The sequence below is a fragment of the Canis lupus genome, chromosome 26, assembly GCF_048164855.1.
Source record: "Canis lupus baileyi chromosome 26, mCanLup2.hap1, whole genome shotgun sequence".
In the NCBI taxonomy this organism is placed as follows: Eukaryota; Metazoa; Chordata; class Mammalia; order Carnivora; family Canidae; genus Canis; species Canis lupus.
This window is the reverse complement of record NC_132863.1, coordinates 20,616,836-20,642,472: the sequence shown is the minus strand read 5'-3', so window position 1 is coordinate 20,642,472 and position 25,637 is coordinate 20,616,836. Positions and strand designations below refer to the sequence as shown.

Here is a 25,637-nt window from a genome sequence, read left to right as displayed (position 1 = left end):
TCAGTTCCGCATCCCCTCCTGCCTTTTCTCCATCCCTGCTCCTCTTCTGTTCTTCCCTTGGAACCCAGCATCCTGCATCCACAGAGGACTCTCAAGGCTAAGGGGACACATGGGGGATGTGTGTGTATGTCTGTGTCCACATGGGCACAAAATGGGCTTCGTGCTCAGGGACCCACCGTAACTGTGCTCCAGCCTGGCCCTGCTGCTCCACGTGGGTTGCCCAGAGGACTCCCACTAGCAGCCCCTCTATGCCTCTGAGAAGTGGAGTCACCACTGCTCTTCATGGGCAGCTGGGGGCCCCTGTAGCAGTCTCTTTACCACCTCTCCCCCTCTCCTCAGGCCCCATGCCCAGCCCTGAGGTTTGGAGAGCCTAGTAAGTGCCCTATCAACATGTTAATCAAATTACTTAGGAGCTAAAATTGACGCTGTTCATTAATTATACAAGATTATGCTAATTGTGCATGCAAATGCATGCAGGGGAACAGAAGGTGTTCAGGCGCATGGTGGGCCATTAGCATAGAGGATGGGGTGCGGGTGCATTGGCATGCTAATGTATGCGCCCCAGCTATTTATAGGCCCCCAGCCCATCTGCACTGCAGCCACCTCTGCCCCAAGTAGGGATCATGGTGGGGAGGCCAGGTCCAGGCCTGGCAGGTGGCTATGGCCCTGGAGACACTTGGCTTTGGCTGCTGCCCCAGGCTGAGATCAGGAAATAGCGTGCCACCCCATCTGGGCCACTCCAACCTGGACCTGGATTATCACACCAACCATCCTGCTTCCATCCCTTTTTCTAGCCTAGGCCTTTTGGAGGCAAAATGCTTCCAAACGACATAGCCGATATGGCACCCTCTACTGACTCCCCATCACCCAAAGGATCCAAATCCTGTAAGATTTGGTGCAAACCCCCAGGCCCTGGTCCAGCTCTCCTCCTCCATCTTGCCAGGTAGCACTCATGGGAAAGTGTGCCATGCATGCCCCCAGTCCTCAGCAGGGCTATTCCCTCTGCATGAAGGGCCCCCCTGCCTCTTACTCCTCTTTGAGGGAAAATGCCCCTGGTCTTTCAAGGTCCCAAATGCCTGAGATAAAATGTGACCTCTGGGAGCCCTTCCATCTCTGCCAGGCAGAGTGGCTGCTGCAGTTCCCCTGGGCAGGTCATCCTGCTGTGTCCACCACTCTATCGTACTGACTGTACTTTAGGTTTCTCTGTTTCCTGCTAGACTGTAATTTTCTCAAGACCTTGTTTGCCTCTTGATTGCGCTGCCTGACACACATAAGGTGTTTAATACATCTTTTTAAATGGGTGTGTCAAATAAATGAGGGGATGAATGGTCCACCGCCATATCCTTGCCTGTCCTTGAGCTGGGGGCAGGGAGCAGCAGCAGACAGTGAAAATAGGGCACAGACCTTGCCCCCAGAAATTGTTCTGTTTCTTCTGAGACTCATGAGCTCAAAGGCAAGCCATTTCCAGTCAAAATTAGCAGAGGACTCCCCTGGCCCCAATTCCCCATCCCAGGCTGTAATGCCAGCTGTGCACTTAGAAATAAAAATCCAGTTTTATTTTACACCTTGCTCCCCATCTGTTTTCTTTCCCAAGGCAGTCACAGGACACTTGTTTGGAACACTCTGCCCCAACTCATGTATCCATTCACATCACTTCCTCTTTCTTGATCTGTACTATCCAATATGGTTGGTAGCCATAAACCACATGTGAGTATCTCAGTTCAAATTAAAATGAAACCATGGGGGCAGCCCCGGTGGTGCAGCGGTTTAGCGCCGCCTACAGCCTGGAGTGTGATCCTGGAGATCCGGGGATGGAGTCCCATGTCAGGTTCCCTGTATGGAGCCTGCTTCTCCCTCTGCCTGTGTCCCAGCCATTCTCTCTAAATAAATAAATAAATAAATAAATAAATAAATAAATAAATAAATAAATAAAATTTTTTTAAAAAGTTTTAAAATGAAACCATGGGGCGCCTGGCTGGCTCCGTCAGTGGAATGTGAGACTCTTGACCTCAGGGTTGGGAGTTCAAGTCCCATGTCAGGTGTAGAGATTACTCAAAAATAAATTTGAAAATAAATAAGTAAAAGCAAATAAATTAAAATGAGACAAAATTGCAAACAGTTTCTCAGTCACACTGGCCACGTGTCAAGTGCTCAAGAGCTACATGTGGCTAGTGAACATCATATTGGGAAAGGCTCTCTTGGCCAGCACTTGCAATCTAGACCTCCGTAGCCTGGCTCCTGATGGTCCTGTAGCTGTAAGCATCCTTGGACTTGAGTCCTGCTCTTTTGATTACTAATAGCTTTGCCTCTGGAAGTGGGAACGTGGTTTCTGCTCAAAGTGAGTCTCTCATGGGATGTCAGGAGGGCAAAGATGGTGCAAAGGTGTGCAACCTGGTATCTTATAGGATGAGATTCCTAGAAGCAAAGCTGAAGATGGGGGTGCTTGTGAAAGGGATTTTTACAGGGCAGCCCAGGTGGCTCAGCGGTTTAGCGCCGCCTTCAGCCCAGGGCCTGATCCTGGAGACCTGGGATCGAGTCCCATGTCAGGCTCCCTGCATGGATCCTGCTTCTCCCTCTGCCTGTGTCTCTGCCTCTCTCTCTCTCCCTGTGTCTCTCATGAATGGATAAATAAATAAAAATCTTTAAAAAAGGGGGGGGAGGGGGGATTTTTCTTGGAGGAGAGCCCTGGGAAGAAAAAGAGAGGAACAACATCTGGAGGATAAGATTAGCAAGGAGACAGTCTCAACTGGAGTCTAACACCATCCTGAGCCCTTGGGGGAGTTCTGGAACCTGAAAAGCACAGGGAGTTGGTCCTCCATGTGATGTCAGTCTGTCTTTGGCTGGGGGCTGCTTGTGAGGAGCATCTGCTTCTAGCTGAGGATAATTTGTAGTGGGGGCAGCTGTGAGCCCTTTAACAGCCAATGCTCACAACGGCCGGGAGTTGGGGAATCCAGCAGGCACCCACCCACGCTGTGGCACCTGGACACTGCTTTCTACCCCCCACTCCCAGGAACCTAGGGTTTGCGAGTGGACTCACATCACTCACCTCCACATTTTCCTTCCTCTTCTGAGTAAAGTGCTGTGCTGGGGAGCTTTCCTTATGCAGTGGTGTCACCCCTGAGAAGTTATATATACATCAGATGTTTGCACCAGAGTCACATTCCACCCAACATTTGCTTCCATTGACAAGGAAGGTTCATTTTCATTTCATCTCGAGTTGTTTTTACAGGGAGAAATAAAACGCATTTATAGGAACAACGGGGAAGGCTAAGCTATGTTCAGGATGTGGTAAGGCAGGTGTGCGAGCAAACTGCTCTTACCTTTCACTTAAATCATAGGCGCCCGAGTCATGATGCAGAACTAACCATCCTTGAATTGCCTTATTAGCTGGATGACCACCGTCCACAGCTCTTCATCTGGTCTCTCTCTTTTTATTTATTTATTCATGAGAGACACAGAGAGAGGCAGAGACATAAGCAGAGACAGAAGTAGTTTCCCTCTGGGGAGCCTGATGCGGGAATCAATCCCAGGACCCTGGGATCACGAACTGAGCCAAAGACAGACACTCAACCACTGAGCTACGCAGGCGCCCCTTTTCATCTGTCTTTTATTAACCTTTTTATAATGGGGAATGTTGAACATCTAGGCCAGAATAGAATAATGAACCACCAGTATCCTTCCCTGAATTTCAACAGTGACCAGCTCTTGGCTCATCTTGTGCAACGGGTCTTTAATCCCGAACGCCTTCTCAGGCTGACAGCAACAGCCACAACAGCCAAAGACTCCCAAATAGGAGCAAGGGGACCTGAGTCTCTTTGCATCCTTGCTGGATTTGTGACCTTGAGAAAAATGCCATGAAATGGCTAAATGTGTCCCTGTACCGCCTGCCTCTCAGGGCTGCTTTGGAAGGAGGCTCATGGCTGGGGCAGGTTGGATGGACTCTGAGAGCCCCAATTATTTTTTTTTAAGATTTTATTTATTTAAAAAAAAAAGATTTTATTTATTCATTCATGAGAGACACACAGAGAGAGAGAGAGGCAGAGACACAGGCAGAGAAAGAAGCAGGCTCCATGCAGGGAACCCGATGTGGGACTCCATCCCAGGTCTCCAGGATCACACCCTGGGCCGAAGGCAGGGGCTCAACCGCTGAGCCACCCAGGTGTCCCTGAGAGCCCCAATTAGAGAGAATTTTCCATGACTCCTGTCAATATCAGGGTCAGAGAGTCCCAGGCCTGTGTCCAGACTTCTTTACTATGACTTTGTCATATATTCTCACTTATCCTTGGTTTCCTCATCTGTGAAGTGGGAATGATTGCAGACCTATACCACCTCTGGGTTATGAGAGGATTTAACAAGGTAATGCCAATGATGAGCTCAAGAGAGTTGTAGGCTCCTGCTAAGTGCTTGAGAGATTAGACCTGGATCACTTTTTATTTTGGGGGGTTGGGACAGGAGGGGGTACTTTTGTATTTCATTTGTAATTCATGCTCGTGTTTTTTTGGTATGTTTCTTACAGTAAGTCTGATGGACTAATGGCAGGTCCTGGGACTTTTTCACCTTTCTCTCGCTCCTCTTCCTGTGAGGCCTAGATGAGGAGACATGCCCTCTTAGAGCCTCATGGCCACAGCAGGGATGGCTCTGGGCACAAGTCCTGCCCTGGCCCAGGGAGCCTCCTAAAATGCTCACTTCCTTGGGGAGACTCAGGTCAGCCAGGGCTGTGCACTTAGCCTGGTTTTGCTTCCCCAGAGCCCAAACTAGGCATGGACATGGGGCACTGGAGGCTCACTTCCAAACTCATGCTGAGGGCTGCTCAGAAAATGCCCCCCCACCCCCCGCCCCCGCCAGGCTTACCCAAGTTTGGCTGGTGGCTGCTTCCCAGCTGACCAGCAAGGCTTCACAGCCTTTCAACAAAGTATCCCATCTCCTGCCTCTGGTTCCTGTGGGATGTCCCAGAACTTGGTCCTCACTTACCCAGACCCCACCAGGCTCTTTCCAGGGAAGGGGAAGAGAGAAGAAATGGGGTATGTAGCAACACTGGAATACAGTTACCAAATTAGCTACAAAACTAGTTAATGTCTGTGGGATGATACAATTACAAACTTTAGGGCTAATTTCTCTACCAAACAAATTATTTACTTCTCCCAATAAAAATCATTTGCATCTTAGCAATTTCCTGCCAATTAACACCACCTTTACAGAGTCTAGGCCCTGATCAGTAGCAAATACAAGTCCAAGTTACTTTCCCCTAGAGAATTAGATAACACTTGGGTGACTTTGCTAACAAGTCTCTAGAGCAGCAGTGTCCAGTATAAATCTAACACAAGCCACAAATATAATTTTATATTTTATAGTAGCCTCATTTTCAAAATAAAAAGAAACTGGTAACATTATGACAATATAGTGTATTTAATCCAATATATCTGAAATATTATTTTAACATGTAGTCAATACAAAAATATTACTAGTCAGCTATTTTACATTCTGTGCTTTTTATTCTAAGTAAATCATTGAAATTCAGTGTGAATTTGATACTTACATCTCAATTCAAACCACATTTCAAGGGCTCAGTGCCACATGGGGCTAGCGGCTGCCTGCTGTACTGGACAGTGTTGTAGAGCAGTGCCTCTCAAATTTTAGGAGGCATCAGAATCACCTGAAGGCTTATGAAAACACAGATGCCTGGGCCCCACCTGAAGCATCTCAGGCGGGGGCGGGGGGGGGGGGTCTGAAATTCTGCATTTTCAGCAAGTTCCCAGGTGAATCTGCTGCTGCTGCTGCTGCTGGTCTAGGTGGCACACAGAAAACCACTGTCCCAGGATGACTTCGAAAGGACTCATAGTCATCATTTTGCCTCATTTTCAAGTTGTGGGTCATTTTTCTTAATGCCCCCTGAGACGGGAGCGGGAGTCAGGAGGTGCACCGTGGTAGCAGCCGATGCTCTGGAGACTTGTTTGCATTGGCTCTGCCCCTGACTGGCTGAGAGCAGCCTCACAGACTACCAGTTGGCAGCTGTAACATCACTGCCGCTGACTGCCTGCAGCTCTGAGCTAGAAGTTCAGGGGGCAGGGAAAGGCGACTGACGCCCACGGAGCACCCATGCCTTGTGTGGCTGCTCCTTGCACCCTGCAGGTAATGCCACCGAGGCTTAAAAATGGAGATGTTCTGGGCGCGGGTCCCCAGAGATGGAGGTGCACGCAAGGCCCTGGGGCTCTGAGGGAGGGGCCGTCCCTGAAGTCTAGAATGGCCAGAAAAGCCTGGCCAGACAGGGAGTGGGGAGTGGTGTAGACCCAAAACAAATACTACCATGATTTATTTCTGGAAGTGAGTTATACTGGAAGGAAGAAGGATGGGGAGACGTGCTGAGGAAGGGCTGCGGGGGCTTCCAGGGGTGCAGATGGGGGACAGGCCACTGCAGGAAGCAGCAGTGAGGCCATGGGAGGTTGGAAATAAAAGATATCCCAGAGGCTGTCCTTAGAAGGTGCCTCAGCAGCCAGCAGTTGCTGCTGTCCCCGTTCTCCTGGTGGCTGGAGATGGATGCTTAGAGACGCAGGATTCACCCCAGGCCACAGAGTGAGTCGACACCTGGGCTAGAGCCCATATCTCAGGAAACATTTCCTCTGGATTCTGTATGTTTGGGAGTGGGGTTGGGTGTAGTGGGCATGTGTGTAGATGCAAGAGAAGCATGTCACCTTTGGGACAACTCCCATGCTTGCATCATCAGCTATACCTATGAGCTAGCATTAATCCCCTTCAGGACATGGACTGTTCCTGTCCCGATGTCTGGATGTCTGCCCTCCTCCTTCTAGCACCTCATAAAGGACTGAGCACATGAATATGGAATTGAAATGAGGTGGACTGTACCACGTGTGATGATTGTGTCTACACTTTATGTCATGTAAATGTGGGGCATACATAAGGTGACTACTATGGCCATAAGGGTGTTGACACCATGACATGTCTCATAGGGATATAGGAAATCATTATTATGGCAGATAATGTGAGATAAATGGAGTGTCTATACTGTTTGGGAGCATTTGAGGTGACTGCACTTTGGGATAACCTACTGATGCCCCTAACCCAGGGCATCTGTACTGGGGTGACTACTGTTTGGGAGCATATAAGCTATCTGCACTGCAGTGTACCCAGTAGGGGTGAATTTGGGGTGTCTACATGGTGGGTGTGTACCATTTGAGGTCATATGAGGTACCTGCATTTTGGAATGCTCCTCTTCAGGGCCGTATAGAAGGTCTACACAACATGAAAGTATTTTGAGGGGATGTTCATTGTGGATGGAAATGTGTGCGGATATAATGTCCCTATGGAAAAGAAAATGAAAGGAGTTCCCAGAAGGGTATTCACTGGGTGGAGGAATATGACAGGTGGTAAGATGTCAGCAATGTGGACAGAGGCCAGGCCTGGGTAGAGGTAAATCTCCAGGAAAATGACTGGTTCCAGTGCCTAATGAGAGGCTGCCCCTTGGGACACCTCATTCCAGGGGTGGTACCCATCCCTACCAGCACTTAGGGACCTCCTCTTTGGGAAGTAACTTTTAGAATCTGTGACAAATCTTCCTCTGAATGTGAAGTTCATGCTTGCAGGCTTTGGAGACAACTCTAGGGAGTTAAATTAGATATTCCAATTACTGTAAGTGAAAAGGAGGTATTCATTGTGTACAGATGTACAGCGTGTCTGACAGGTACACCATGTGTGTGTGATGGGCATAGGCTCTGTCTGATGAGGTTTTTGCTATGAGAATAGTGAATGTGGAACATGTACAAAAGAGATCTGAGTGAGATGTGCTGTGGCAGGGAGTCTGCTACATGTGAGTGAGATCTGTGTGCAAGAGGGATTTGTTGGTGGGAGCTACTGTGAAGGAGGAAGGGTGATCTGCTTGCTCTGTGTGATGACTATACAGCATTTGCAATGACTGTATTTTGGGTAATCATATACTACATAAAGTGGTATATTAATAGATATACTCTCGTATTCCTTCTGTGCATATATAAGATGGGCATACACTGCACATGATGGGTGTAGACTCTGTGAGTGGTGCACCATATGTGTATGATGACTACGGGCTGTATGTAGAATATGTGTCGTATATGTACTGTGAAGGGTATACCCTGAGCATAGGGGGTATATACTGTGTGTGATGGCTCTATCTTGTGAGTAACAGTGTATAAGGCATATACTATACATAATAGATGTATCATTATGAGTATACATTGCATGGGTGATATAGTATACTTGGGAGGAGGGATATGCCCTGTGATGTGGATGCACTGTTTGTGTGATGCACATATACTATGACAAATATACATGTGGGATGAGTTCACAGGTAAGCATGAGTACATACTACATATGGCATATACATCATGCGGTGAGTATAATTCATGAGTAGTAGATGTGTATATATATATATATGTATACACACATATTATTTATGGTGAATATCCTTTGCGTGGATGTGATGAGTATATACTTTGTGGGATAAATAAGCACTGTGTGATCCTACACTGGGCACAGGGGTGGATATTCTGTGTTGTGAATGAATTGTTGGGAAGGGTCTACTTGGTGTATATCAGGCAATCTGTATATATGCACTATATATATATGGTGGTGGGAACATGGGATGTGTGCCTTGTGTAAGCGGGCAGAGGGGAGTTGCCCCGCTGGGAAGGGGCATGGAAGGGGAGGGAGCAGTTGGCTCTTCTTCCATTCCCAGACCCCTTAGCCCAGCCCTTGAGCCCACCTACCACACTGTTTCAGGTTCTTTCTCAAGTTCTTCCTCAAGTGCAACCAGAACTGCCTAAAGAATGCAGGGAATCCCCGAGACATGCGCCGCTTCCAGGTGGGTCTGGGAGAGGGGTCCCCTTGCGCACCCACCCAGGATGCACAGCCATCCTGATGGGGTGGGTGGGAAAGGCTGTGGTCTTGCCACCCTGGGAGAAGCCTCAAGGCAGATCTCTGCCCAGCCCCGTGCTTCAGGGCCTGGTGCCTGCTGGGGGTGGGGCAGCTCCATCTCAACTTATGCTGGCTGCCAAGGGAGGCTTCATTAGAGTCCCACTTAAGGAGATGCTAATTGTGACATTTTTACATGATTAACGACCCAGCTAATTTGCATAGCGTGAAGCAGAGAGCAGCTGCCCTTACCACATCCCCAAGCTGCATACCCCTCCCAGTGAAGGGTGGGAGGGAGGGAAGGAGGCAGCCCCAATTTCCTCCCAAGGGGGGCGGGGAGCTCCTGCTGATGGCTTCTCTGGCTGATGCCATCTCCCCACCTTAGTCAAAAATCTCACTCCCACTTGCCTCAGACACATTCCTGCCTGGGAGCTTCAGGGATACAGCCCAGGGGGCGTGCGTGCTACGTGCGTGCGTGCGCAAAAACCGTAGCCGCTCTGCTCAAGGAGCCAGAGTCTTTTTCGGGCCTCTTGATTTTTCTAGTTCCCGCGGGGTCACTTCCCCTGGGCAGCCAGAGGTAGCGCATCTGTGCTATGGATTGATGGAGCTGCTGCCCCCCACCCCCCAGTTCAGCCCCTGGGGGAATCTCTTTCCCATGCCACTGACTTTGAGTTCCAGCACCCAGCCCCCCTCCCGGAGCTGCTGGAGCTGCTGATGCCCCGCATCAGTCCTCTCCAGGGAGCCCCTGAGGGCCCCAGCCAGGCTGGCCTCCGCTCTCCTTGCAGGTGGTGGTGTCCACGACGGTGAGCGTTGACGGACATGTGTTGGCGGTGTCCGATAACATGTTTGTGCACAACAACTCCAAGCACGGTCGCAGGGCGCGCCGCCTGGACCCCTCTGAAGGTCAGGACTCCCGTCCCAGCCCCGGCTGCCCTGGGCCCAGCCAGCCTCCAGTCCCCGGGGAGCAGGCCCTGATCTGGCTCCTCTCCTGCCTCCCAGCTGCCACCCCCTGTATCAAGGCCATCAGCCCCGGGGAGGGCTGGACCACCGGAGGCGCCACCGTCATTGTCATCGGCGACAATTTTTTCGACGGATTGCAGGTCGTGTTTGGGAACGTGCTCGTGTGGAGCGAGGTGGGCCACCCCCCCGCCAGTCTCCCTCGGGGCCTCGTGGCTGGGCCCTCCCCTCGCCCCGGGCTGGAACCCGCAGGCCTCCCCTCTCCCCTCGCAGCTCATCACGCCCCACGCCATACGGGTTCAGACGCCCCCGCGGCACATTCCCGGGGTGGTGGAGGTGACCCTGTCCTACAAGTCCAAGCAATTTTGCAAGGGAGCCCCCGGCCGTTTTGTCTACACAGGTAAGGAGTCAGGCGGGGGACAGGGGGTGGGGGCAGAGAGGCCTCGGGTTGCTGGAAGGAGCCCCACCCTGTGCACCTGGAGCCCGGTCTCCGGGTCAGCCAATATCTAAGGTGCGGCCACGCCCCCTGAGCGGCTGCTCCCGTCTCTTCCCCACCGAAACCCCTGGACCCCTCCTGGACCCCTCCTCGCGGGACCTCCTTTCGCTGAGCTTCTCAGTTTCCCTCTTTGTTTTGTTTTGCTTTGTTTTTTTAAGATTTTATTTATTCATGAGACAGAAAGAGAGACAGAGGCAGAGACACAGGCAGAGACACAGGCAGAGGGAGAAGCAGGCTTCATGCAGGGAGCCCAATGTGGGACTTGATCCCAGATCTCCAGGATCATGCCCTGGGCTGAAGGTGGTGCTAACCCCCGCCACCCCCGGCTGCCCCTCAGTTTCCCTCTTTGGCCTGACTCCTCAATCATCTCCCCGGCTGGGAGTCTTAGCCCTACCGGGACTTCCTCCCTCCCTAGGGTCTCCTTGCCAGGGCACTCCCCCCACTCCAGCCTACCCCCACACACACTCCCCAGGGTCTAGAGTATTTCCAGTGGCACATCTATTTCAAAGGTTCCCCAAAATAGGCTTGATGCTCTCTAATCTATCCTGGGTTTCTTGGTTTCCCAAGCCACCCCAGTCTTCCCTCTGTGTGAGCATAAAGCGGTATGTGCATGTGCACGCACAGGCACACACACACACACACACACACACACACACACACAGCCTTTGCAGGAAGCCAGGGCATCAAAGTTTACACAAGACAGAAGTGTAGAATCCCCCATCCTGGCTCTATTTGACCACTGGCCAGGACCCTCTCCACCTTCCTCCAGCTGCCCTGCCCCAGCCACCACCACCACCCCTACCCCCCACCCCCGCAGAGAATCACTTAGCCCTTCTAGGAACCGGACACTCCCTAGGGATCCTACTTAACTATCCTGTCAGGGTTAGGGGGTGAGTGAAGCTACGGTGGAGGGGTGGGAGGGACCTCTAGGGGGAGTGTGGGCTTCACTGAGCTAAACTGAGACTGCAGGGATGAAGAGGGAGGTAGAGATGGGGAAGGATAGACAGGCCTGGAGAAGGAATGGCCAATGTAAAGACCTGGGAATGAGTGCTTTACATGTTAAGGGGAACTGAAGGAAATTCACGGAATCTGGAGTTGGAAGTGAAGAAAGTGGATAGGGCTTTGAGGCTGGTGAGTTGGTCCAGGCCGGGCTGGAGGAGGAGGAGAGGTGGGGGTCCTGGGGAGCCTAGTCAGGAGTCTGCCACTTGGTAGTCTGCAAACTTCTACGGTCAGATGCTGCTGGGAGTCCATCTGAGCTGTGATAAATGGAGGCTGTTGAGGTTTTTAATTTTTGTAATGAATATGTTGCTCCTCATAATGCAGACAAAAATGCAGACAGAAAACTCCCTCCAGCCCTGCCCCTAGGAATGTAGAAGCTAATTCGGATATACAGTTGCCTTTTTTCGAATCACAGATGGATGGTATAGTGCTTGTGGGTTAATGCCAAGCACCTGGCACAGGGCCCGGCTCAGTAAATATTTGTTGAATGAATGAGCAAAGAAAGGAACTGAGGAAACTCCGCGAACCGAACCTCGCTGACCCGTGTGCCCGGGAGTTTTCTGAGAGGTTTGGGCTGGGCTTGGTGGAGGGGGTCTGCGGCGAGGCTCCCGGCCCGGTCGCTGGCGGGCTCGGCCCTGCGGCGGGCACTGGGAGGGGGTCCTCCAAACGCCGCCCTTCTCCCCAGCCCTGAATGAGCCCACCATTGACTACGGATTCCAGAGGCTACAGAAAGCCATCCCCAGACACCCCGGAGATCCGGAGAGGCTGCCCAAGGTACCGAGAGGCGCGGGGGCCCGGGCCCGCGGATGAGGGTGACCGGCGGCCTGGGGGCGGGGCGGGGCGGGGCGGGGAGGGGGCGGGGCGGGGCGGGGAGGGGACGCCCGGGCCCCGCCGCCCCGCGGCCCGTCCCTCCGTCCCGCTGTCTCCTCGCCCGCCCGCAGGAAGTGCTGTTGAAGCGGGCGGCCGACTTGGCGGAGGCCCTGTACGGAGTGCCCAGCAGCAACCAGGTAGGGCGCCTCGGCCCGCCTCCTCGCGCCGCCTGGCGGGGGCCGCCCCGCTCCCGGCGCCCGCGGCTGCCCCGGCCGTGCCCCGCTCTTGTCTTCGCAGGAGCTCCTCCTGAAGCGCGCGGCGGACGTGGCCGAGGCCCTGTACAGCGCCCCCCGCGCGCCCGCGCCGCTCGGACCCCTGGCCCCGAGCCACCCTCACCCCGCCGTCGTGGGCATCAACGCCTTCAGCAGCCCGCTGGCCATCGCCGTCGGGGACGCCACGCCGGGCCCGGAGCCGGGTGCGTCCCGCCGCCCCCGCGCGCAGCCCCGGGCGCCCGCGAGCGCCGCGCGCCTGACCGCCCTCTCCCGCAGGCTATGCGCGCAGCTGCGGCAGCGCGTCCCCGCGCGGGTTCGCGCCCAGCCCCGGCTCGCAGCAGAGCGGCTACGGCAGCGGCCTCGGCGCGGGCCTCGGCGGCTACGGGGCGCCGGGCGTGGCCGGCCTCGGCGTGCCCGGGTCCCCTAGCTTCCTCAACGGCTCCACGGCCACCTCGCCCTTCGCCAGTGAGTGTCCCCTGCCCGGGGAGCGGCCTGGGGGCTCAGCCCTGCCCGGTCCCGGCCCGGGGGAGGGGGTGGGGGGCTCCCCGCGACTCTCTCGCCGCGGTAGCCCCGGGCCGTGCCCTCTCTGCGTGGGACCCCTGCCCCTCGCCCTCGCCCTCGCCCTCGCCCTCGCCCCTGGCTGCACATCCCGGGCCCCGGGGCCGGGGCAGTTCTCGCACCTTTAGTCTCGGCGGATTTCAGTTGCACGCCTTCTTCTAGCCCTCTCCTCCTCCTGAAGGGGGCTTTAACCGGGGAATGTCCGGCTGAAACCTGGCGGACCGCCACCTTTCCGTCTTGTGCCAGGACTTTGGGAGGAGGCTGGCGCCCCCTGCCGGAGGCCCTAGGGAACTAATGGCTCCATCAAACTGGGCTTCGAAACCTGTCCCCCTTGGTCTGAAAAAAAAGCATCCGAGGAGGGAAGATGTGGCTCCCTGCGATCTGGTCACGAAGAGCAGGCGAAGTCTGTGTGGTCGGACAGCTGGATTCAGGGTTTGAAAGTCCAGATCAGGATCTGTCTGACGTTCAGCAAACTACTTTATTTCTTTCAACTGCAGTTTTCTCTCTCTAAAATGGGATCAGTGTCACCCCTGCCTAGGGTTGTTCTCAGATCTGAATGTGCCGCCGTGCACGTTTAGAAAGAGTATAGATTCCCCATCCTGGGTCCTGCTCTTCCTAGCTGTGGGTTTGAACCTGACTCTCTCCTGGTGCCGTGGGCTCAGCTTCTGGGACACATGTCCATGTTAACGTAGGCCATAAACCTCTGCTCTCCCTACCAAAACCCCTATCCCTCCTGGGGTTCTCTCACATCCTTCAGATTTGGGATAGCATTCTTAAAAACTCTATGGTTGCCCCTTAAATTTTAAACTGGTGGGATCTGGAATACCAGTCCTTCTCCTCCACCACACACACAGTGCATTCAGCAGTGGGGAACACACTGCCCCAGGGGACAGAAGCCATCCCATCTGGGGTTTCCCCATTGAGCCAGAGGATCAAGAATTCTAGCCCTGCTTCCAGCATCAGCTGGAAACACCCTGGACTTGCCTAAGGGCCAGTCCCATCTCATGACCAGTTCTTACCCAGGTACCCATCCATTCCCTGTGGCATGTGGCACAGCTCCAGGGGTGTTGTTTTCATTGAGTTTGTCAGGACATGCCAGAAATGACATCCAGAACTGCCCTAGCCAGATGGTCTGGGGCTGTCTGCTTGGGCCTCCCCTTGGTCTTTTGCTTTGGCCACAAGCATCTCCCAGTATGACTCACAGATCCCGGTACTACCCAAGCTACAATATGTGGCTGCAAGCTCCCAGCCTTGAGAGATACAGTACATTTTCTGGCATTTGTCTCAAGCGCTCCACAGAGCTCCATGGACCTCATAATCTATCAGTGAGCACTGTTTTAAGGTGATGGTGCTCCATGAGGCTGGGGACATTTGGAACAGGGGCAGCTGTTGAAGACATCACTTAATCCAAGGGGTGTGGAGGTGTGCTCTAATGCCAAAGGCAGCCTTCTCAAGCTATTGGGTTCTTTCAGGAAGTTCCCATCCCCACCCCATGCCAGCTGCTTGGACAACACTCGAATCACAGCCTTATTGGTATTCAGAAGAGAGAGGCAGGGAATCAGGTTCAGATGAGGAAGTAGAAAGGAGGACCCGGAGATACCCGAAACCCACAGGAGAGGAGGCTGCAGTAAGGGCAGACAGAGCCGTATGCAGGAGACTCTCTGGCTGTTCCCAAGAGAGCAATCCATCGCCCTGGATGGCCAGGAAGTTTCAAACGGGAAGATCCAAGGATATGGATCTCTGTGTCTTTGTTTTAAAAGGCTGGAGGGAGGAGATATAGAAGGCCTCCAGGCCCCAAGCTAGAGGTGATAAGGGCCTATATTAAGGTGGAAGAGAACAAAATGCCCAGTGCCGGAGGGGAGGTGGTTGTTGATAAGGGAAATATATGTGTAGACAAAGTTAGGGTGCTTATTGTGTGAGTTGAGATCCTGGGCAGAGAGGCCTTATGATAGGAATCTACCCCCAAACATCTCTGTCCCCTTGCCCCAGCTCTGCTATGAACCCTGGCCTTTGACTCTAACCTTGGTACCCCAAGGCCCACTGAATGTTCCTTAGCATCTCAGAATCCCAGTGACTTTCAGCAGGAACTGTGACCTCTTCTGTTCTTCATGTCTTTCATCTTTGGGGTTTTGTTGCGTTCTGGTTTTGCTTTTATTTTGACTTAGTCTGGCCCTGTCGTTTCCAGCCCCAAGAAAGGGTCTTTAGAGCCCCCCAAAAGGCAAGTGCTTTTGGACCCCAGAGACTCCCAGCTTGCCTCCAGGTCCTGCCCTATATTGGTGTCACCTCAGGACCCTCACCCCCCTAGTGAGGTCTAACTAAGCCTGATACCTGGGTCAGCAGCCCACTTGGGGCCCACTGCCCATGCCAGGGCCCCAGCCGAGCTGCTCACTCTGGTGCTGTCTCCCTGTTGTGTTTCCCACCACCTTCCCTGCTGCGCCTGCCCCTCCCTGCCCCGCCCCGGAGTCATGCCCTCTAGCCCCCCGCTGGCCGCTGCCTCCTCCATGTCCCTCCCGGCCGCTGCCCCCACCACCAGCGTCTTCTCCTTCTCGCCTGTCAACATGATCTCCGCTGTCAAACAGAGGAGCGCCTTCGCCCCTGTGCTGCGCCCACCCAGCTCCCCACCCCAGGCCTGCCCAAGAGCCCACGGAGAGGGACTTCCAGGTGGGTGATCCATGCTGCCCCACTATGGCCTGTGGAGGAGCTGGGCTATAGGGACCCTCTCCATCCAGATCTCACCAGAGCCTCATTCTGGTTAGCCAGTTATCCGTGGAGGGTGTAGAGCAGGGAGCTCTGCAGGGGTCCCAGGAGATCCATCTGGATCCTACTTCCCGGCACCCCTATAGCTTGGCGTGGTCACCACCCTGAATACTGTCAGTTGACCACTTGACCAAGGAAAAGATTCGAATCCTAGTTGGGGAAGGTCTGGAAACTACTCCAAGGTCCCATCCCTACCTGGTTGACAGAACAAAGACCCAACACTCAGAGCTGGAGAAACCCCACACAGACTGCACACCTTTGACCGTGCCTCCTGGTGTCCCCCGGAGGGTAGTGCACACCACTGTGAGAGTTGGGGGTCACTCATCGGTTGGAAGGGGACTGACTTTGGATAAGGTTTAGTCCGGCTTCCCCTCCCCCATTTTATGGATGTAAAATTGAGATGATGTCACCCCTACCACATGCCATTAGTGAAATGGTGTCGTTTGTCATTTATCAATCTCCTTCAAGCCAACATCCAACTTAACAAAGCCTGGGCCCTAACTAGCAGTGTATAGTGAGTTAGAGAGTCACATCCCCTCGAATAAGATGACCCTTAGGATAGCCTCATTAGATAATGCTCTAGGATGATCTCAAAGGGCACACAGTCATGCTTTTTGCCTTGTTTCCAAGTTTTGGATAATTGTCTCTAACCTAAGTATGTCTGGAGCTTAACGTGTGAATTTGGGGGAGCAAAAGGCCACTGATTTCTCCTACCAGCAGAGAGAACCAATGCGGGGTGGGGGTTTAGGCAGGGGAGAGGATGATGGAAGTGATGAATTCTGTGGACCTATGGGAGGGAGGAGACATGCTGCTGCTGCATGAGGAGTCAGTACTCCAAGAGGCCGAGCTCCTTTCTGAGCTGGCACTAGGTTTCCTCGCCTTGACATGGGCCTTCTGGAGGAAGCGGGACTGGGAAGAAGACTCCAGAGTTGACTCTTGCGATTGAGGAAGTTAGGCAAGCAAGGGCCTGGGGCTGCCCCTCCTAAGAGGTGTGAGGGACTCACCTCACCTAACTGGCTGCAGTGCTGACCAGGCCAGGACTAGGAATGGCTGAGTACCTGCAAGGCTCTCCAGAGCACTGCCCTCAGAAACTGCCCTGTGCCCTGCATGCTGTCGTCAGCCCAGAGGCAGACAGGCAGATAAAGTCCCCAGGCTACACATAGCTTATGCTTCCTCTCTTTGCTTACCTCAGACCAGCCTTTTGAGGATTCCGACAAGTTCCACTCTTCAGCCCGGGGGCTTCAGGGCCTGGCCTACTCCTAAACATGGTAGGTCTCTGGCTGGGTCTTGCTTCCTCCCCTGGCCCTGGATAGACTCTCCAAAAGACTTTTAACAAGGGTGGGGACCTAGGGTCTGAGTCTCCCTTTTCAGGGACTTTCAGCTCCCTAGACAGCTGTCAGGGCCACCCAGCCCCTCCCATCCCCACCCCACCACCAAGTGGCCCAAGCTGAACACATGGAGAAAAGTGGTTTCCTGTCCCCTTGCAACCAGCCTTTTTCCAGAACCTTCTTCTCTCCCTTTCCCCACCAGGTCTGCAGGTGTTGCCCCCACTGAGCCTGGACTGGAGGTCCCTCTGGGATACACACTCATGTCCTGGACGGCAGCACAGATGCGGAGCCAGGGCTTCGGGCAGACATCAATCCAAAAGCCTAAACAGCCCTCATTGTGCTTGAGGCCTCCAGCCCCACAGGCTCCTCTCAGTCTCACCTCCCTTTCTCGGGGCTGGTTGGAAGCCCTACTAGCACTGTGCTGATGCTCTCGGCAGGAGAGCATCCTGGGGAGGTCCTGGGATGCTGGGCTTTACTCACTGGGTCATTTCCTCTGGAAGAGATGGACCTTGTGCAGATCAGACCGTCAGGTGACAGGAGCAGGGCATGGGGACTGTGGGAAAGTGGACAGCTCAGGGAGGAGTGGCCTGGGGAGGTCCTGTTTGTGTCTGACCTGTCTCAACTGGCCCAGCATCCCGACTTCTCTCCAGGGTAAAGGGTGGTGCCTAGCAGCCTCAGGAGGCCTGCCCAGGCTCCCATGGAGCTTCCAATGGCTGCTTGACCCCTGAGGCTGCCCCCCCTTGAGGACTGCACAATCATGCTTGCCACATTATGAATCCCACTGGGGGCTTTCGGCATGGAGGGTGCAGAAAAGGGAGTGCCAGGCCCCCTGAATTGTGGGTCTTCCTCCCAATGGCTATCTCATGGACTCTTGGCCCCACACACACACATGACTCTGGCTGGCCCCATAGCACCACGGAATGGGCCTAGCTGCCACTGGCCTCATATTCTGCTCTGCTGAGGTTGGAGAAAACAGAACAATAAATGCAGCTGCAAGTGGCCACCCGGCCTCTCTTGCCTGCTTCCTTGGCGTGGGTCTGCTTTTCTCAGCGGTTCTGCAGCTCTCCTGGGGCCCCTCCCAGCCATTCCCCTGTGCAGCCTTCTTGTACCTTGGGCTTTTTCAACAGCCCCAGTGTTCAGTTGAGTAAGTATTACCTGCCCATATCTGCCATAGGCACTGTTGGGAGTGGTGGGCAGGCTAGCAGGCCTGAGGACCTAGGACATGGGCTTTGCTCCCAAAGCTTAGACTGGGAACACGGTCTGCCCACTGAGGACTCAGTCCCCCAGCTGTCTGGCCAGGATGTAGGTAGAGGTTGTCACGGGACTTCCTGGGAACCAGAACAGTGCAAATGAAACACTGCTCAGTTGTACAGAGGCTCCGAGGTGAGACCCATTCTGAATGGAGGTTGCAGGGCCTCCCCTGGGCAGGGCAAGGGAGGGCAGCTTTTGGTCCTGGGTTGCCTATTTGAGCAAGTCCCAGCTACTCCCCCCCCACCGCAGACCTAGGCACCTTGGCTCTTCTGTCTCAGAGTTTGGAAGATTCCCAGGCTCACTTCCCTCTCTCCTGGGATGAACCCTTGCCGTCCCCTGAGATGTGTCCCCTAGATCCCCAAGGTCTGGATGGCTGACTCTGGAAGCCACTTCTTTGACCCTCTTCTGGGGAACCCAGGGCCTAGCTCCAGGCCTCAGGTTTTATAAGCTCTCTTCCTGGTGGTGATACTCCTTGCCTCTGGCCTCTGGAAACTGCAACCCATGGGCCCATGCCCTGTGGTCCTCTGGACAAATATAGATGGGCCACTCCTATCCTTTGGAGGCTTTCACTTCCTTCTTGTGTTCTTGGCCAATACCTGGGATTCATCTCACCTGAGGCCCACGACCTGGCTAGCCTTCCATTCATCTCACTGCTCACTTGGCCTCCCACTCCATTCCTGCCTCCAGCCTATGTTGCAGAGCCCCAAAGCCTGCCAGCCCACGCCCTGCTCCAACCAGGCTGCCCAGGTTCATCCAGCCTGAACACCTGCAGAACTGAAATTGGCACTGGACGCAGGTGGTAGCTAGATGGTGGTCACAGTCTGGTTCCTGGGATGGGTCAGGTGCTGTGACCAATATAAATGAGATGTGAGATCTGTTCTCAAAGATCTCAAGACTTGTGCTCAGGCTACCATCCAAGTCAACACTGCCCAACCCCTCGTCCGCAGAAGGCAGGACTAAATCAGCGATGCTTGCTTTGGACTGAATTGTGTCCTCCCAAAATTCATACATTGAAGCCCTGACCTCTCCCTCCATGTGATGTATTTGGAGGTAGGGTCTCTTAGGAGGTGATTAAAGCTGAATATGGTCAGAGGAGTGGGTTTCTAGTCTCATAGAACCAGCATCCTTGTATGAAGAGGAAGACTCCAGAATTCTCTCCACTCTGAAGATACAGTGAGGTGACCATCTATAAGCCAGAAGGAGAGTCCTCACCAGAAACTAAATCAGGTGACATCTTGATCTGGGACTTCCAACTTCCAGAACTATGAGAAAATAGATCTCTGTTGTTTAAGCCCGCAGTCTATGGTATTTTGTTACGATGGCCCAGGCTGACTAATCCAATGTTCTTTCCCATGTGTCTTACTTTTGGTTCCCCTAGAAGCAGAACCTGAGACAAGTTCCCTGCTGGAGTCTAAGGCACAGTGTAGAACATACCTCAGAGCTTTCCCAACCCAAGTGGCCAAGAATCTGGGATATTGATCCTCCAGCCCTCATCTGTAATTGCCTGAGGACTGCTCCCAGGGGATTACCCTTCTGGCACTCCTGGCTTGCCTTCCTACCTGCAGAGAAAAAGCCACCAGTTAGGCTGCTGTTACAGGATGTTGCGACAAGTACTGGAAGCGAAGTGTAAATCCAAAGGGATATGGGCAAGGCACCAAGAGCCTCTACTGCTAGCCTTCTAGCGAGAGAGCATCTCTAGAAAGTTCTCTGCCTTCCTCCCACATAGGTTTCCCAGCAGAAGCAGGCTGCTGTGTTCTGGGGATCTGGCAGCCTTTGGGACTGCATTTAGCTCAGACAGGACTCACTGTGGACAGGCTTCACGGACTCAAGGGAAGGTGGGCAGCAGCTTTGACAAGCCCTCTTGCTGGCTATTCTGCAAAATGCCCTTCTCCCCATATTGGTGGGGGCCTTCTTCCAAAAAAGAAAAATCTCCCAGAAAAATGGGAAGTGCCATGCACTGGAAGAAGGATGGCCTTTTCAATAAATGACTTTGAGTCCATTGGGTATTTATATGAAAAAATTAAACTTGACCTCTACCTCACAGTGTACACAAAAATGAATTCTAGGTGGATTGTGGATCCAAAGCTAAAAGCTAAAACAATAAACTTCGTGCCTTTGAAGACAGACTAGAAGTTTTTTGCCCGAAGAAACTCCAAGGTCTGTTTTCCCACTGCATGATCAATTTTAGAGTTGAGGCAAGCATTGAACATGTTTGAGTGAGGTAGTTCAGATGGACCCCCAAATATCTTTTTTTTTTTTTTTTACCCCCAAATACCTTTTCTCTTTCCTGGGAAAGCTTCTCTATATAGGAAGAAGTTCATACATCATGGTGTCTTTCTCCCCTAGAAGAGACGGGCTCTTCACAGTGATTCTCTGAAGCTCTAGCTCCTGAGCCAAGGGTAGTCCCTCCCGCCTTTTTACCCACACCTATACCCTTGAGCTCCCTTCCTCTGCTACCGTTCACTGGCAGTAACACCACCTGTTGGCTGATGGAAGGTAATGAACCACCCCTCTTGAGGCTACCAGGCTTGAAGACTGGTGTTCACAAGAAGACGCCCTCTGATGGATGTGCAGCATTGACCATCCCAGGGACTCATCCTTCTATTACTTCCTGAACATTCTCCTCTTTGCTCTCATTGTGAGATTTAAAAACAATTTTTTTTACTTTAATCTCTACCCCCAATGGGGGACTTGAACTCACAACCCCAAGATCAAAGAGTCACATGCTCTTCCAGCTGAGTCAGCCAGGTACCCCGCATTATGAGATTTTTACCAGAATTTCTTAACTGAATGTAGTCTCTAAGTTGTCAATTTTTTCTTTATGGTTAGTGCTTCTTGTATGTTTTTAAGAAATCTTTACCTACCCCCAAATCCAGAAGATATTTTTGAGTATGGTATGAGCTAGGAATCAAGCTTTAACTATTTTTGTATGGATAGTCAGTTGGCTCAGATCCATTTACCAAAATGATATCAAAATGACCAACTTTTACCCACTGCACTGCAGTGGTACCTTTATCATGAATCAAGTGTCCATGCATGTATGGGTCTGTTCTGGATTCTCTCTTCTGATCCATTGGTCTTTTTATCTTTGCACCAATACCACACTATCTTAATTACTTTAGATTTGTAGTAAGTTATGATATCCAGCACGACAAGTTGTCCAACTTAGATTTTCATGATTATCTTGGCTATACTTGGTCCTTTGCAGTTCCATATAAATGTAATAATCAGTATATTAAGTTCTACTTTTCAAAAACCTGCTGAATTTTCCTTGGCATTGCATCTGTGAATTTATAGATCAGTTAATGGAGAATTGACACCTTTAGTATATTGAGAATTTCATTTTATGGATATTGTATATCCCTTCATTTATTTCCATCTTTTAAAATTTCTCTTAATAGTATTTTATAGGCCTCTGTCTTATACATCTTTCATTTATTCCTCAATACTTGATTACTTTATGCTGTTATAAATGACATTTTCTTGATTTCACTGTCATGTGTATACAATTGATTATTGAACAGCAACCTTATACCTAGCAACTTTGCTTAACTCAATTCTAGTAATACTTTATCTGTAGATTATCTTGGATTTTCTTAACTACAAAGGACAGTTTTATTTATTTATTTCCAGTCCTTGTTTCTTTTTCTTGCCTAAATCCACTGGTTGGATCCTTAATTCATTGTTGAATAAAAGGAGTAATAGTGGACTTCTTTGTTTTGTTCCTGACCACAAAAGGCAAGCTTTTACTTTTCCCCATTAAGTACCATGTTTGGTTTTACAGATATCCTTTTATTCCTAATTTTCTTTAAAAATTTTAAAATTATGAATAGATGTTCAAATTTTTATAAAATGCTTTTCTCCATCTATTGAGATAATCACATGACTTTCTCCATTATTTTGTTAACATGCTGAATTACACTCATTATGTGTCTAATGTTAAACCATCACATTAACTGTCTAATTATGTGTTTAATGATAAACTCCTATCATTTGCCCAGGAGATACCATTTGTTAACAGGTAATCCATGCCCCCTTTCTCTCAATATCTCTCTCCCTCAGTCTCTCTCCCTCTCTCTCCTACTCTCCAAGAAGGCACACATTGGCCTTCACCCTCCCCACTTCTCAGGAAGTTAGGCTTCTGGGAAACAAAATGCAGAGACCCCGCAGACCACCCTGGGTAAGCCACCTTGTCATGTTGCAAACACAATAACAAATATAAAGCAATGTCTCACTAAGTCATTCTATCTCAACTCTAAATCCTGTCTCTCCTCAGCTGGACTCTTGGCTCTGGGTCCCCTGTATTGGAGTTCCAGAAGCGTACTATGGGCTGTCTGTCCAGAACTTGCCTCCACTTACTTCCCAAAGGGAAAGGTGTCCAAACCTCCCTGCCTTGCCAGAAGCCTTAACAGGGAAGCGGAATATCACCCCTGGGGGGTTGAGGGTTTTTCTGGGTTTGGAGATGCAAGGACTGCCCAGGGGAATGATGGGAGGGTTCTGAGTGCACAGACCCCCTACTGGACACAGAATGGAAAAGGTTTCCTGACTAAAGATGTAGAAGAGGCTTCTCAGCAGGACAATAACAGAAACTAGACTCCTTTTTTTTTTTTCTCTCACATTCTTTAGGTAATTTTATTCCGTGAGAGAGGAGGAGTCATGTTTAAAAGGGGAAGCAAAAATGTTTTACCAGGTCTGTTGTTCTTTGGGGCCTAGCATCCTGACATCTTGTTTCTTTTAAGCCTTTCCTTCCCCATCTCCTGCCAGCCTGGGAACGAAAGCTGCTCCTGATGCATCCCTGGCTGTGCAGTGGGCCCCTCAGCCTGGGCTGCCAGGGCTCCCGGGGAGCTGGGGGAAGTTCCTGAGTCCCCGGGAGAGGGGAAGCATGGATGCATCCCATTGGCAAAGTTGTAAAGTGCTGCCCGGCACTGTGGCCAAGGGACACTCCGCAGTCAGGCAACCATCCCGTGAATCCAGGGAAGCCCTCTGGCCCGGGTCCCTGTCCCTGTTGCCACTCTTGGGGTTCCATTCACCTGGGAGCCTGGCTCCCCTCCACACATCCACCATTTGCCCAGAGTCTGAGTTTACCTTCAGGTGGGTGGAGGAGGGTCAGGCCACTTTGGGGCTGGCATGGACTCAAGCCCAGCCAGCTTTGGCTTCTGTGGTAAAAGCTGGTTTGTCTGGGGCTGCTCCCTAGGCCGTCCTTGGAGCCTAGCCCAGAGGGCCACCTTGCCAAGACAAACTGTGGCTGCCGGGTGGAATGTGGTGGAGTGGCTGCTGGGCAGGCCCAAGCTTGGCAGGCGTGTCAATGGTGCCCTGGCCCGGTCCACAGCGCGAAGTCCTCCAAGGTCCCAGGGTCAGGCCAGGCCAGGAGCAGGTACTGAGATGCTGCTTGCTGGGCATCTCTCAAACCTCTTGTTGAGTGAGGCAGGGACATCCCCTCTCTTGATCTCACCCAAAAGCTCATAATGAAGCCTCAAGGTTGACAGAATTCCTTCAAACCTGCTTCCTTGGGGGAGCCGCTCAGTGGGAGACAGGGGAGGGGGGGCTGCGGGTAGCTGTATGAGCCTGCGTGCGTGCCTGTGGGTATGGATGTGCGGAGTGGGGGCTGCCAGAGCAGGAGGAAGAACCCCCCAGCGAGGCCTCTTCTGCTACAATGTGAGGGGGCTACGCTGCCGTTAGATCCCGCCCTTACTCAGCACTTGCCATGAGCCCCTTCTCTTAGGCAGGATTCCCTGGAACAGAGCTAGAATGGGGATTTGGGTGCATGTGCAAGTCTTCTCTAGAAGAAAAGCAGTGAAGGAGGCAGAACAGGGCAAGGGAAGGGGCAGAGAATGATCCCAGCATGGAGCTCTGGAGCTTGGGCCACCACCCTTGGACTCTCTCAATGGCAAGGAGAAAGTTCTAATACCTCCATGCCAGTCAGTCCTTGGTCACAGGCTACCAAAGAGGGATGGAACACGTAACCCCTGTCAGACAGCTCGCATTTAGCCAAGAACAGTACATGGGGGGAGTTGCAAGCTGTTAGCAGCCAATGCTCCCCTCAGTCAGGGGATGGGTGCACTGGTTGTTGAGAAGGTTCTGGGTGAGACAGTATGGGCCTCCACCATCCCCATTTCTAATACTTCCAGAATGGAGGCTAGTCCTTTTTTTTTTTTTTTTTTAAGATTTTATTTATTTATTTATTTATTTATTTATTTATTTATTTATTTATGAGAGACACACAGAGGGAGAGGCAGAGACATAGGCAGGCTTCCCGCAAGAAGCCCAATGTGGGGGGATCCCTGGGTGGCTCAGCAGTTTAGCGCCTGCCTTTGGCCCAGGGCGCGATCCTGGAGTCCCGGGATCAAGTCCCACATCAGACTCCTGGCATGGAGCCTGCTTCTCCTTCCTCCTGTGTCTCTGCCTCTCTCTCTCTCTCTATGTCTATCATAAATAAATAAATATTAAAAAAAAAAAAGAAGCCCGATGTGGGACTCAAACCCGGATCCCAGGATCACGCCCTAAGCCGAAGACAGATGCTCAACCACTGAGCCACTCAGGCATCCCTTTTCTTTTGGGCGGGGGGGGGGGGGGGGGGGGGGGGGGCGGGGGCGGGGGGGGGGGCTAGGCCTTTATGGCATTACTACTTCTTGATCCCTTCTGCTTCAAGCGAGTATTATTGGGAGTGTCCTGGACTGTTGACAAAGAGAGCAGGGATCTGCCCCGAGAGATCACTCAAGAGTAGTCCCGGTCACTTGCTGGGAGGGTATTGGATGGTTGTCTGCACTGGCTCTGCTGATCTAGGCCCCCAGGTTGTCAGAGATGCCTCTGAAAGCTGCCCACCCTCTTGTGCCTGTTCTCTCCCTCCCCACCCAGCTTCTCCACCTCCCAGATCAGGTGACCCTCCACCGGTCCCAGGAGAGGGGGGGGCTGGCAGTCTTACTGTCCCTCTAGTCTCCTTCCAAGACATCATCTTGGCATCACTGCCTGCTTACCTTGGGCCTTCCCTTTTCATACTCAAGAGCCAATTTCCAAAACAAAACAAAAAATACTGAGCCTGCTCTGTTTCTCCCTCTGAACTGCTAAATCTAAAATGTATATAGAAAGACAACTTTCTTTGCCCTGAAGTCAACTTTAGCTGATATTAAGATTGCCACTCCTGCAGCACCTGGCTGGCTCAGTTGGTGGAGCATGCAGCTCTGGATCGCACGGCTGTGGGTTCCAGCCCCACATTAGGTGTAGAGATTCCTTAAAAAAATAAAATCTTTAGGAAAAAAAGAAAAAGCCTCTTCTACTTATTTTTTTAAATATTTATTTATTTGACAGAGA

At 52.1% G+C, this 25,637-nt stretch overlaps 1 protein-coding gene and 1 long non-coding RNA gene across 2 annotated transcripts in view; one reads left to right on the top strand and one right to left on the bottom strand.

Moving 5' to 3' along the window:
• The window catches only part of EBF4 (EBF family member 4), a 59,558-nt gene extending 41,450 nt beyond the window's left edge, over window positions 1-18,108 (top strand). Inside the window, exons 8-18 of the mRNA XM_072800299.1 lie at window positions 8,770-8,851; window positions 9,687-9,804; window positions 9,901-10,034; window positions 10,132-10,258; window positions 12,039-12,127; window positions 12,295-12,360; window positions 12,461-12,638; window positions 12,712-12,900; window positions 15,457-15,654; window positions 16,943-17,018; window positions 17,281-18,108. Coding sequence (XP_072656400.1) covers window positions 8,770-8,851; window positions 9,687-9,804; window positions 9,901-10,034; window positions 10,132-10,258; window positions 12,039-12,127; window positions 12,295-12,360; window positions 12,461-12,638; window positions 12,712-12,900; window positions 15,457-15,654; window positions 16,943-17,013 — 1,252 coding nt within the window. The 3' untranslated portion in view covers window positions 17,014-17,018; window positions 17,281-18,108. The remainder of the gene's footprint in view (window positions 1-8,769; window positions 8,852-9,686; window positions 9,805-9,900; window positions 10,035-10,131; window positions 10,259-12,038; window positions 12,128-12,294; window positions 12,361-12,460; window positions 12,639-12,711; window positions 12,901-15,456; window positions 15,655-16,942; window positions 17,019-17,280) is intronic.
• LOC140618197 (uncharacterized) lies at window positions 1,554-13,247 on the bottom strand. Its single transcript, XR_012018376.1, has 3 exons — window positions 13,116-13,247; window positions 3,047-3,117; window positions 1,554-1,878 (listed from the first exon to the last, which is right to left on the bottom strand). It is a non-coding gene; the product is annotated as an uncharacterized lncRNA (long non-coding RNA).
• Window positions 18,109-25,637: the final 7,529 nt, after the last annotated feature.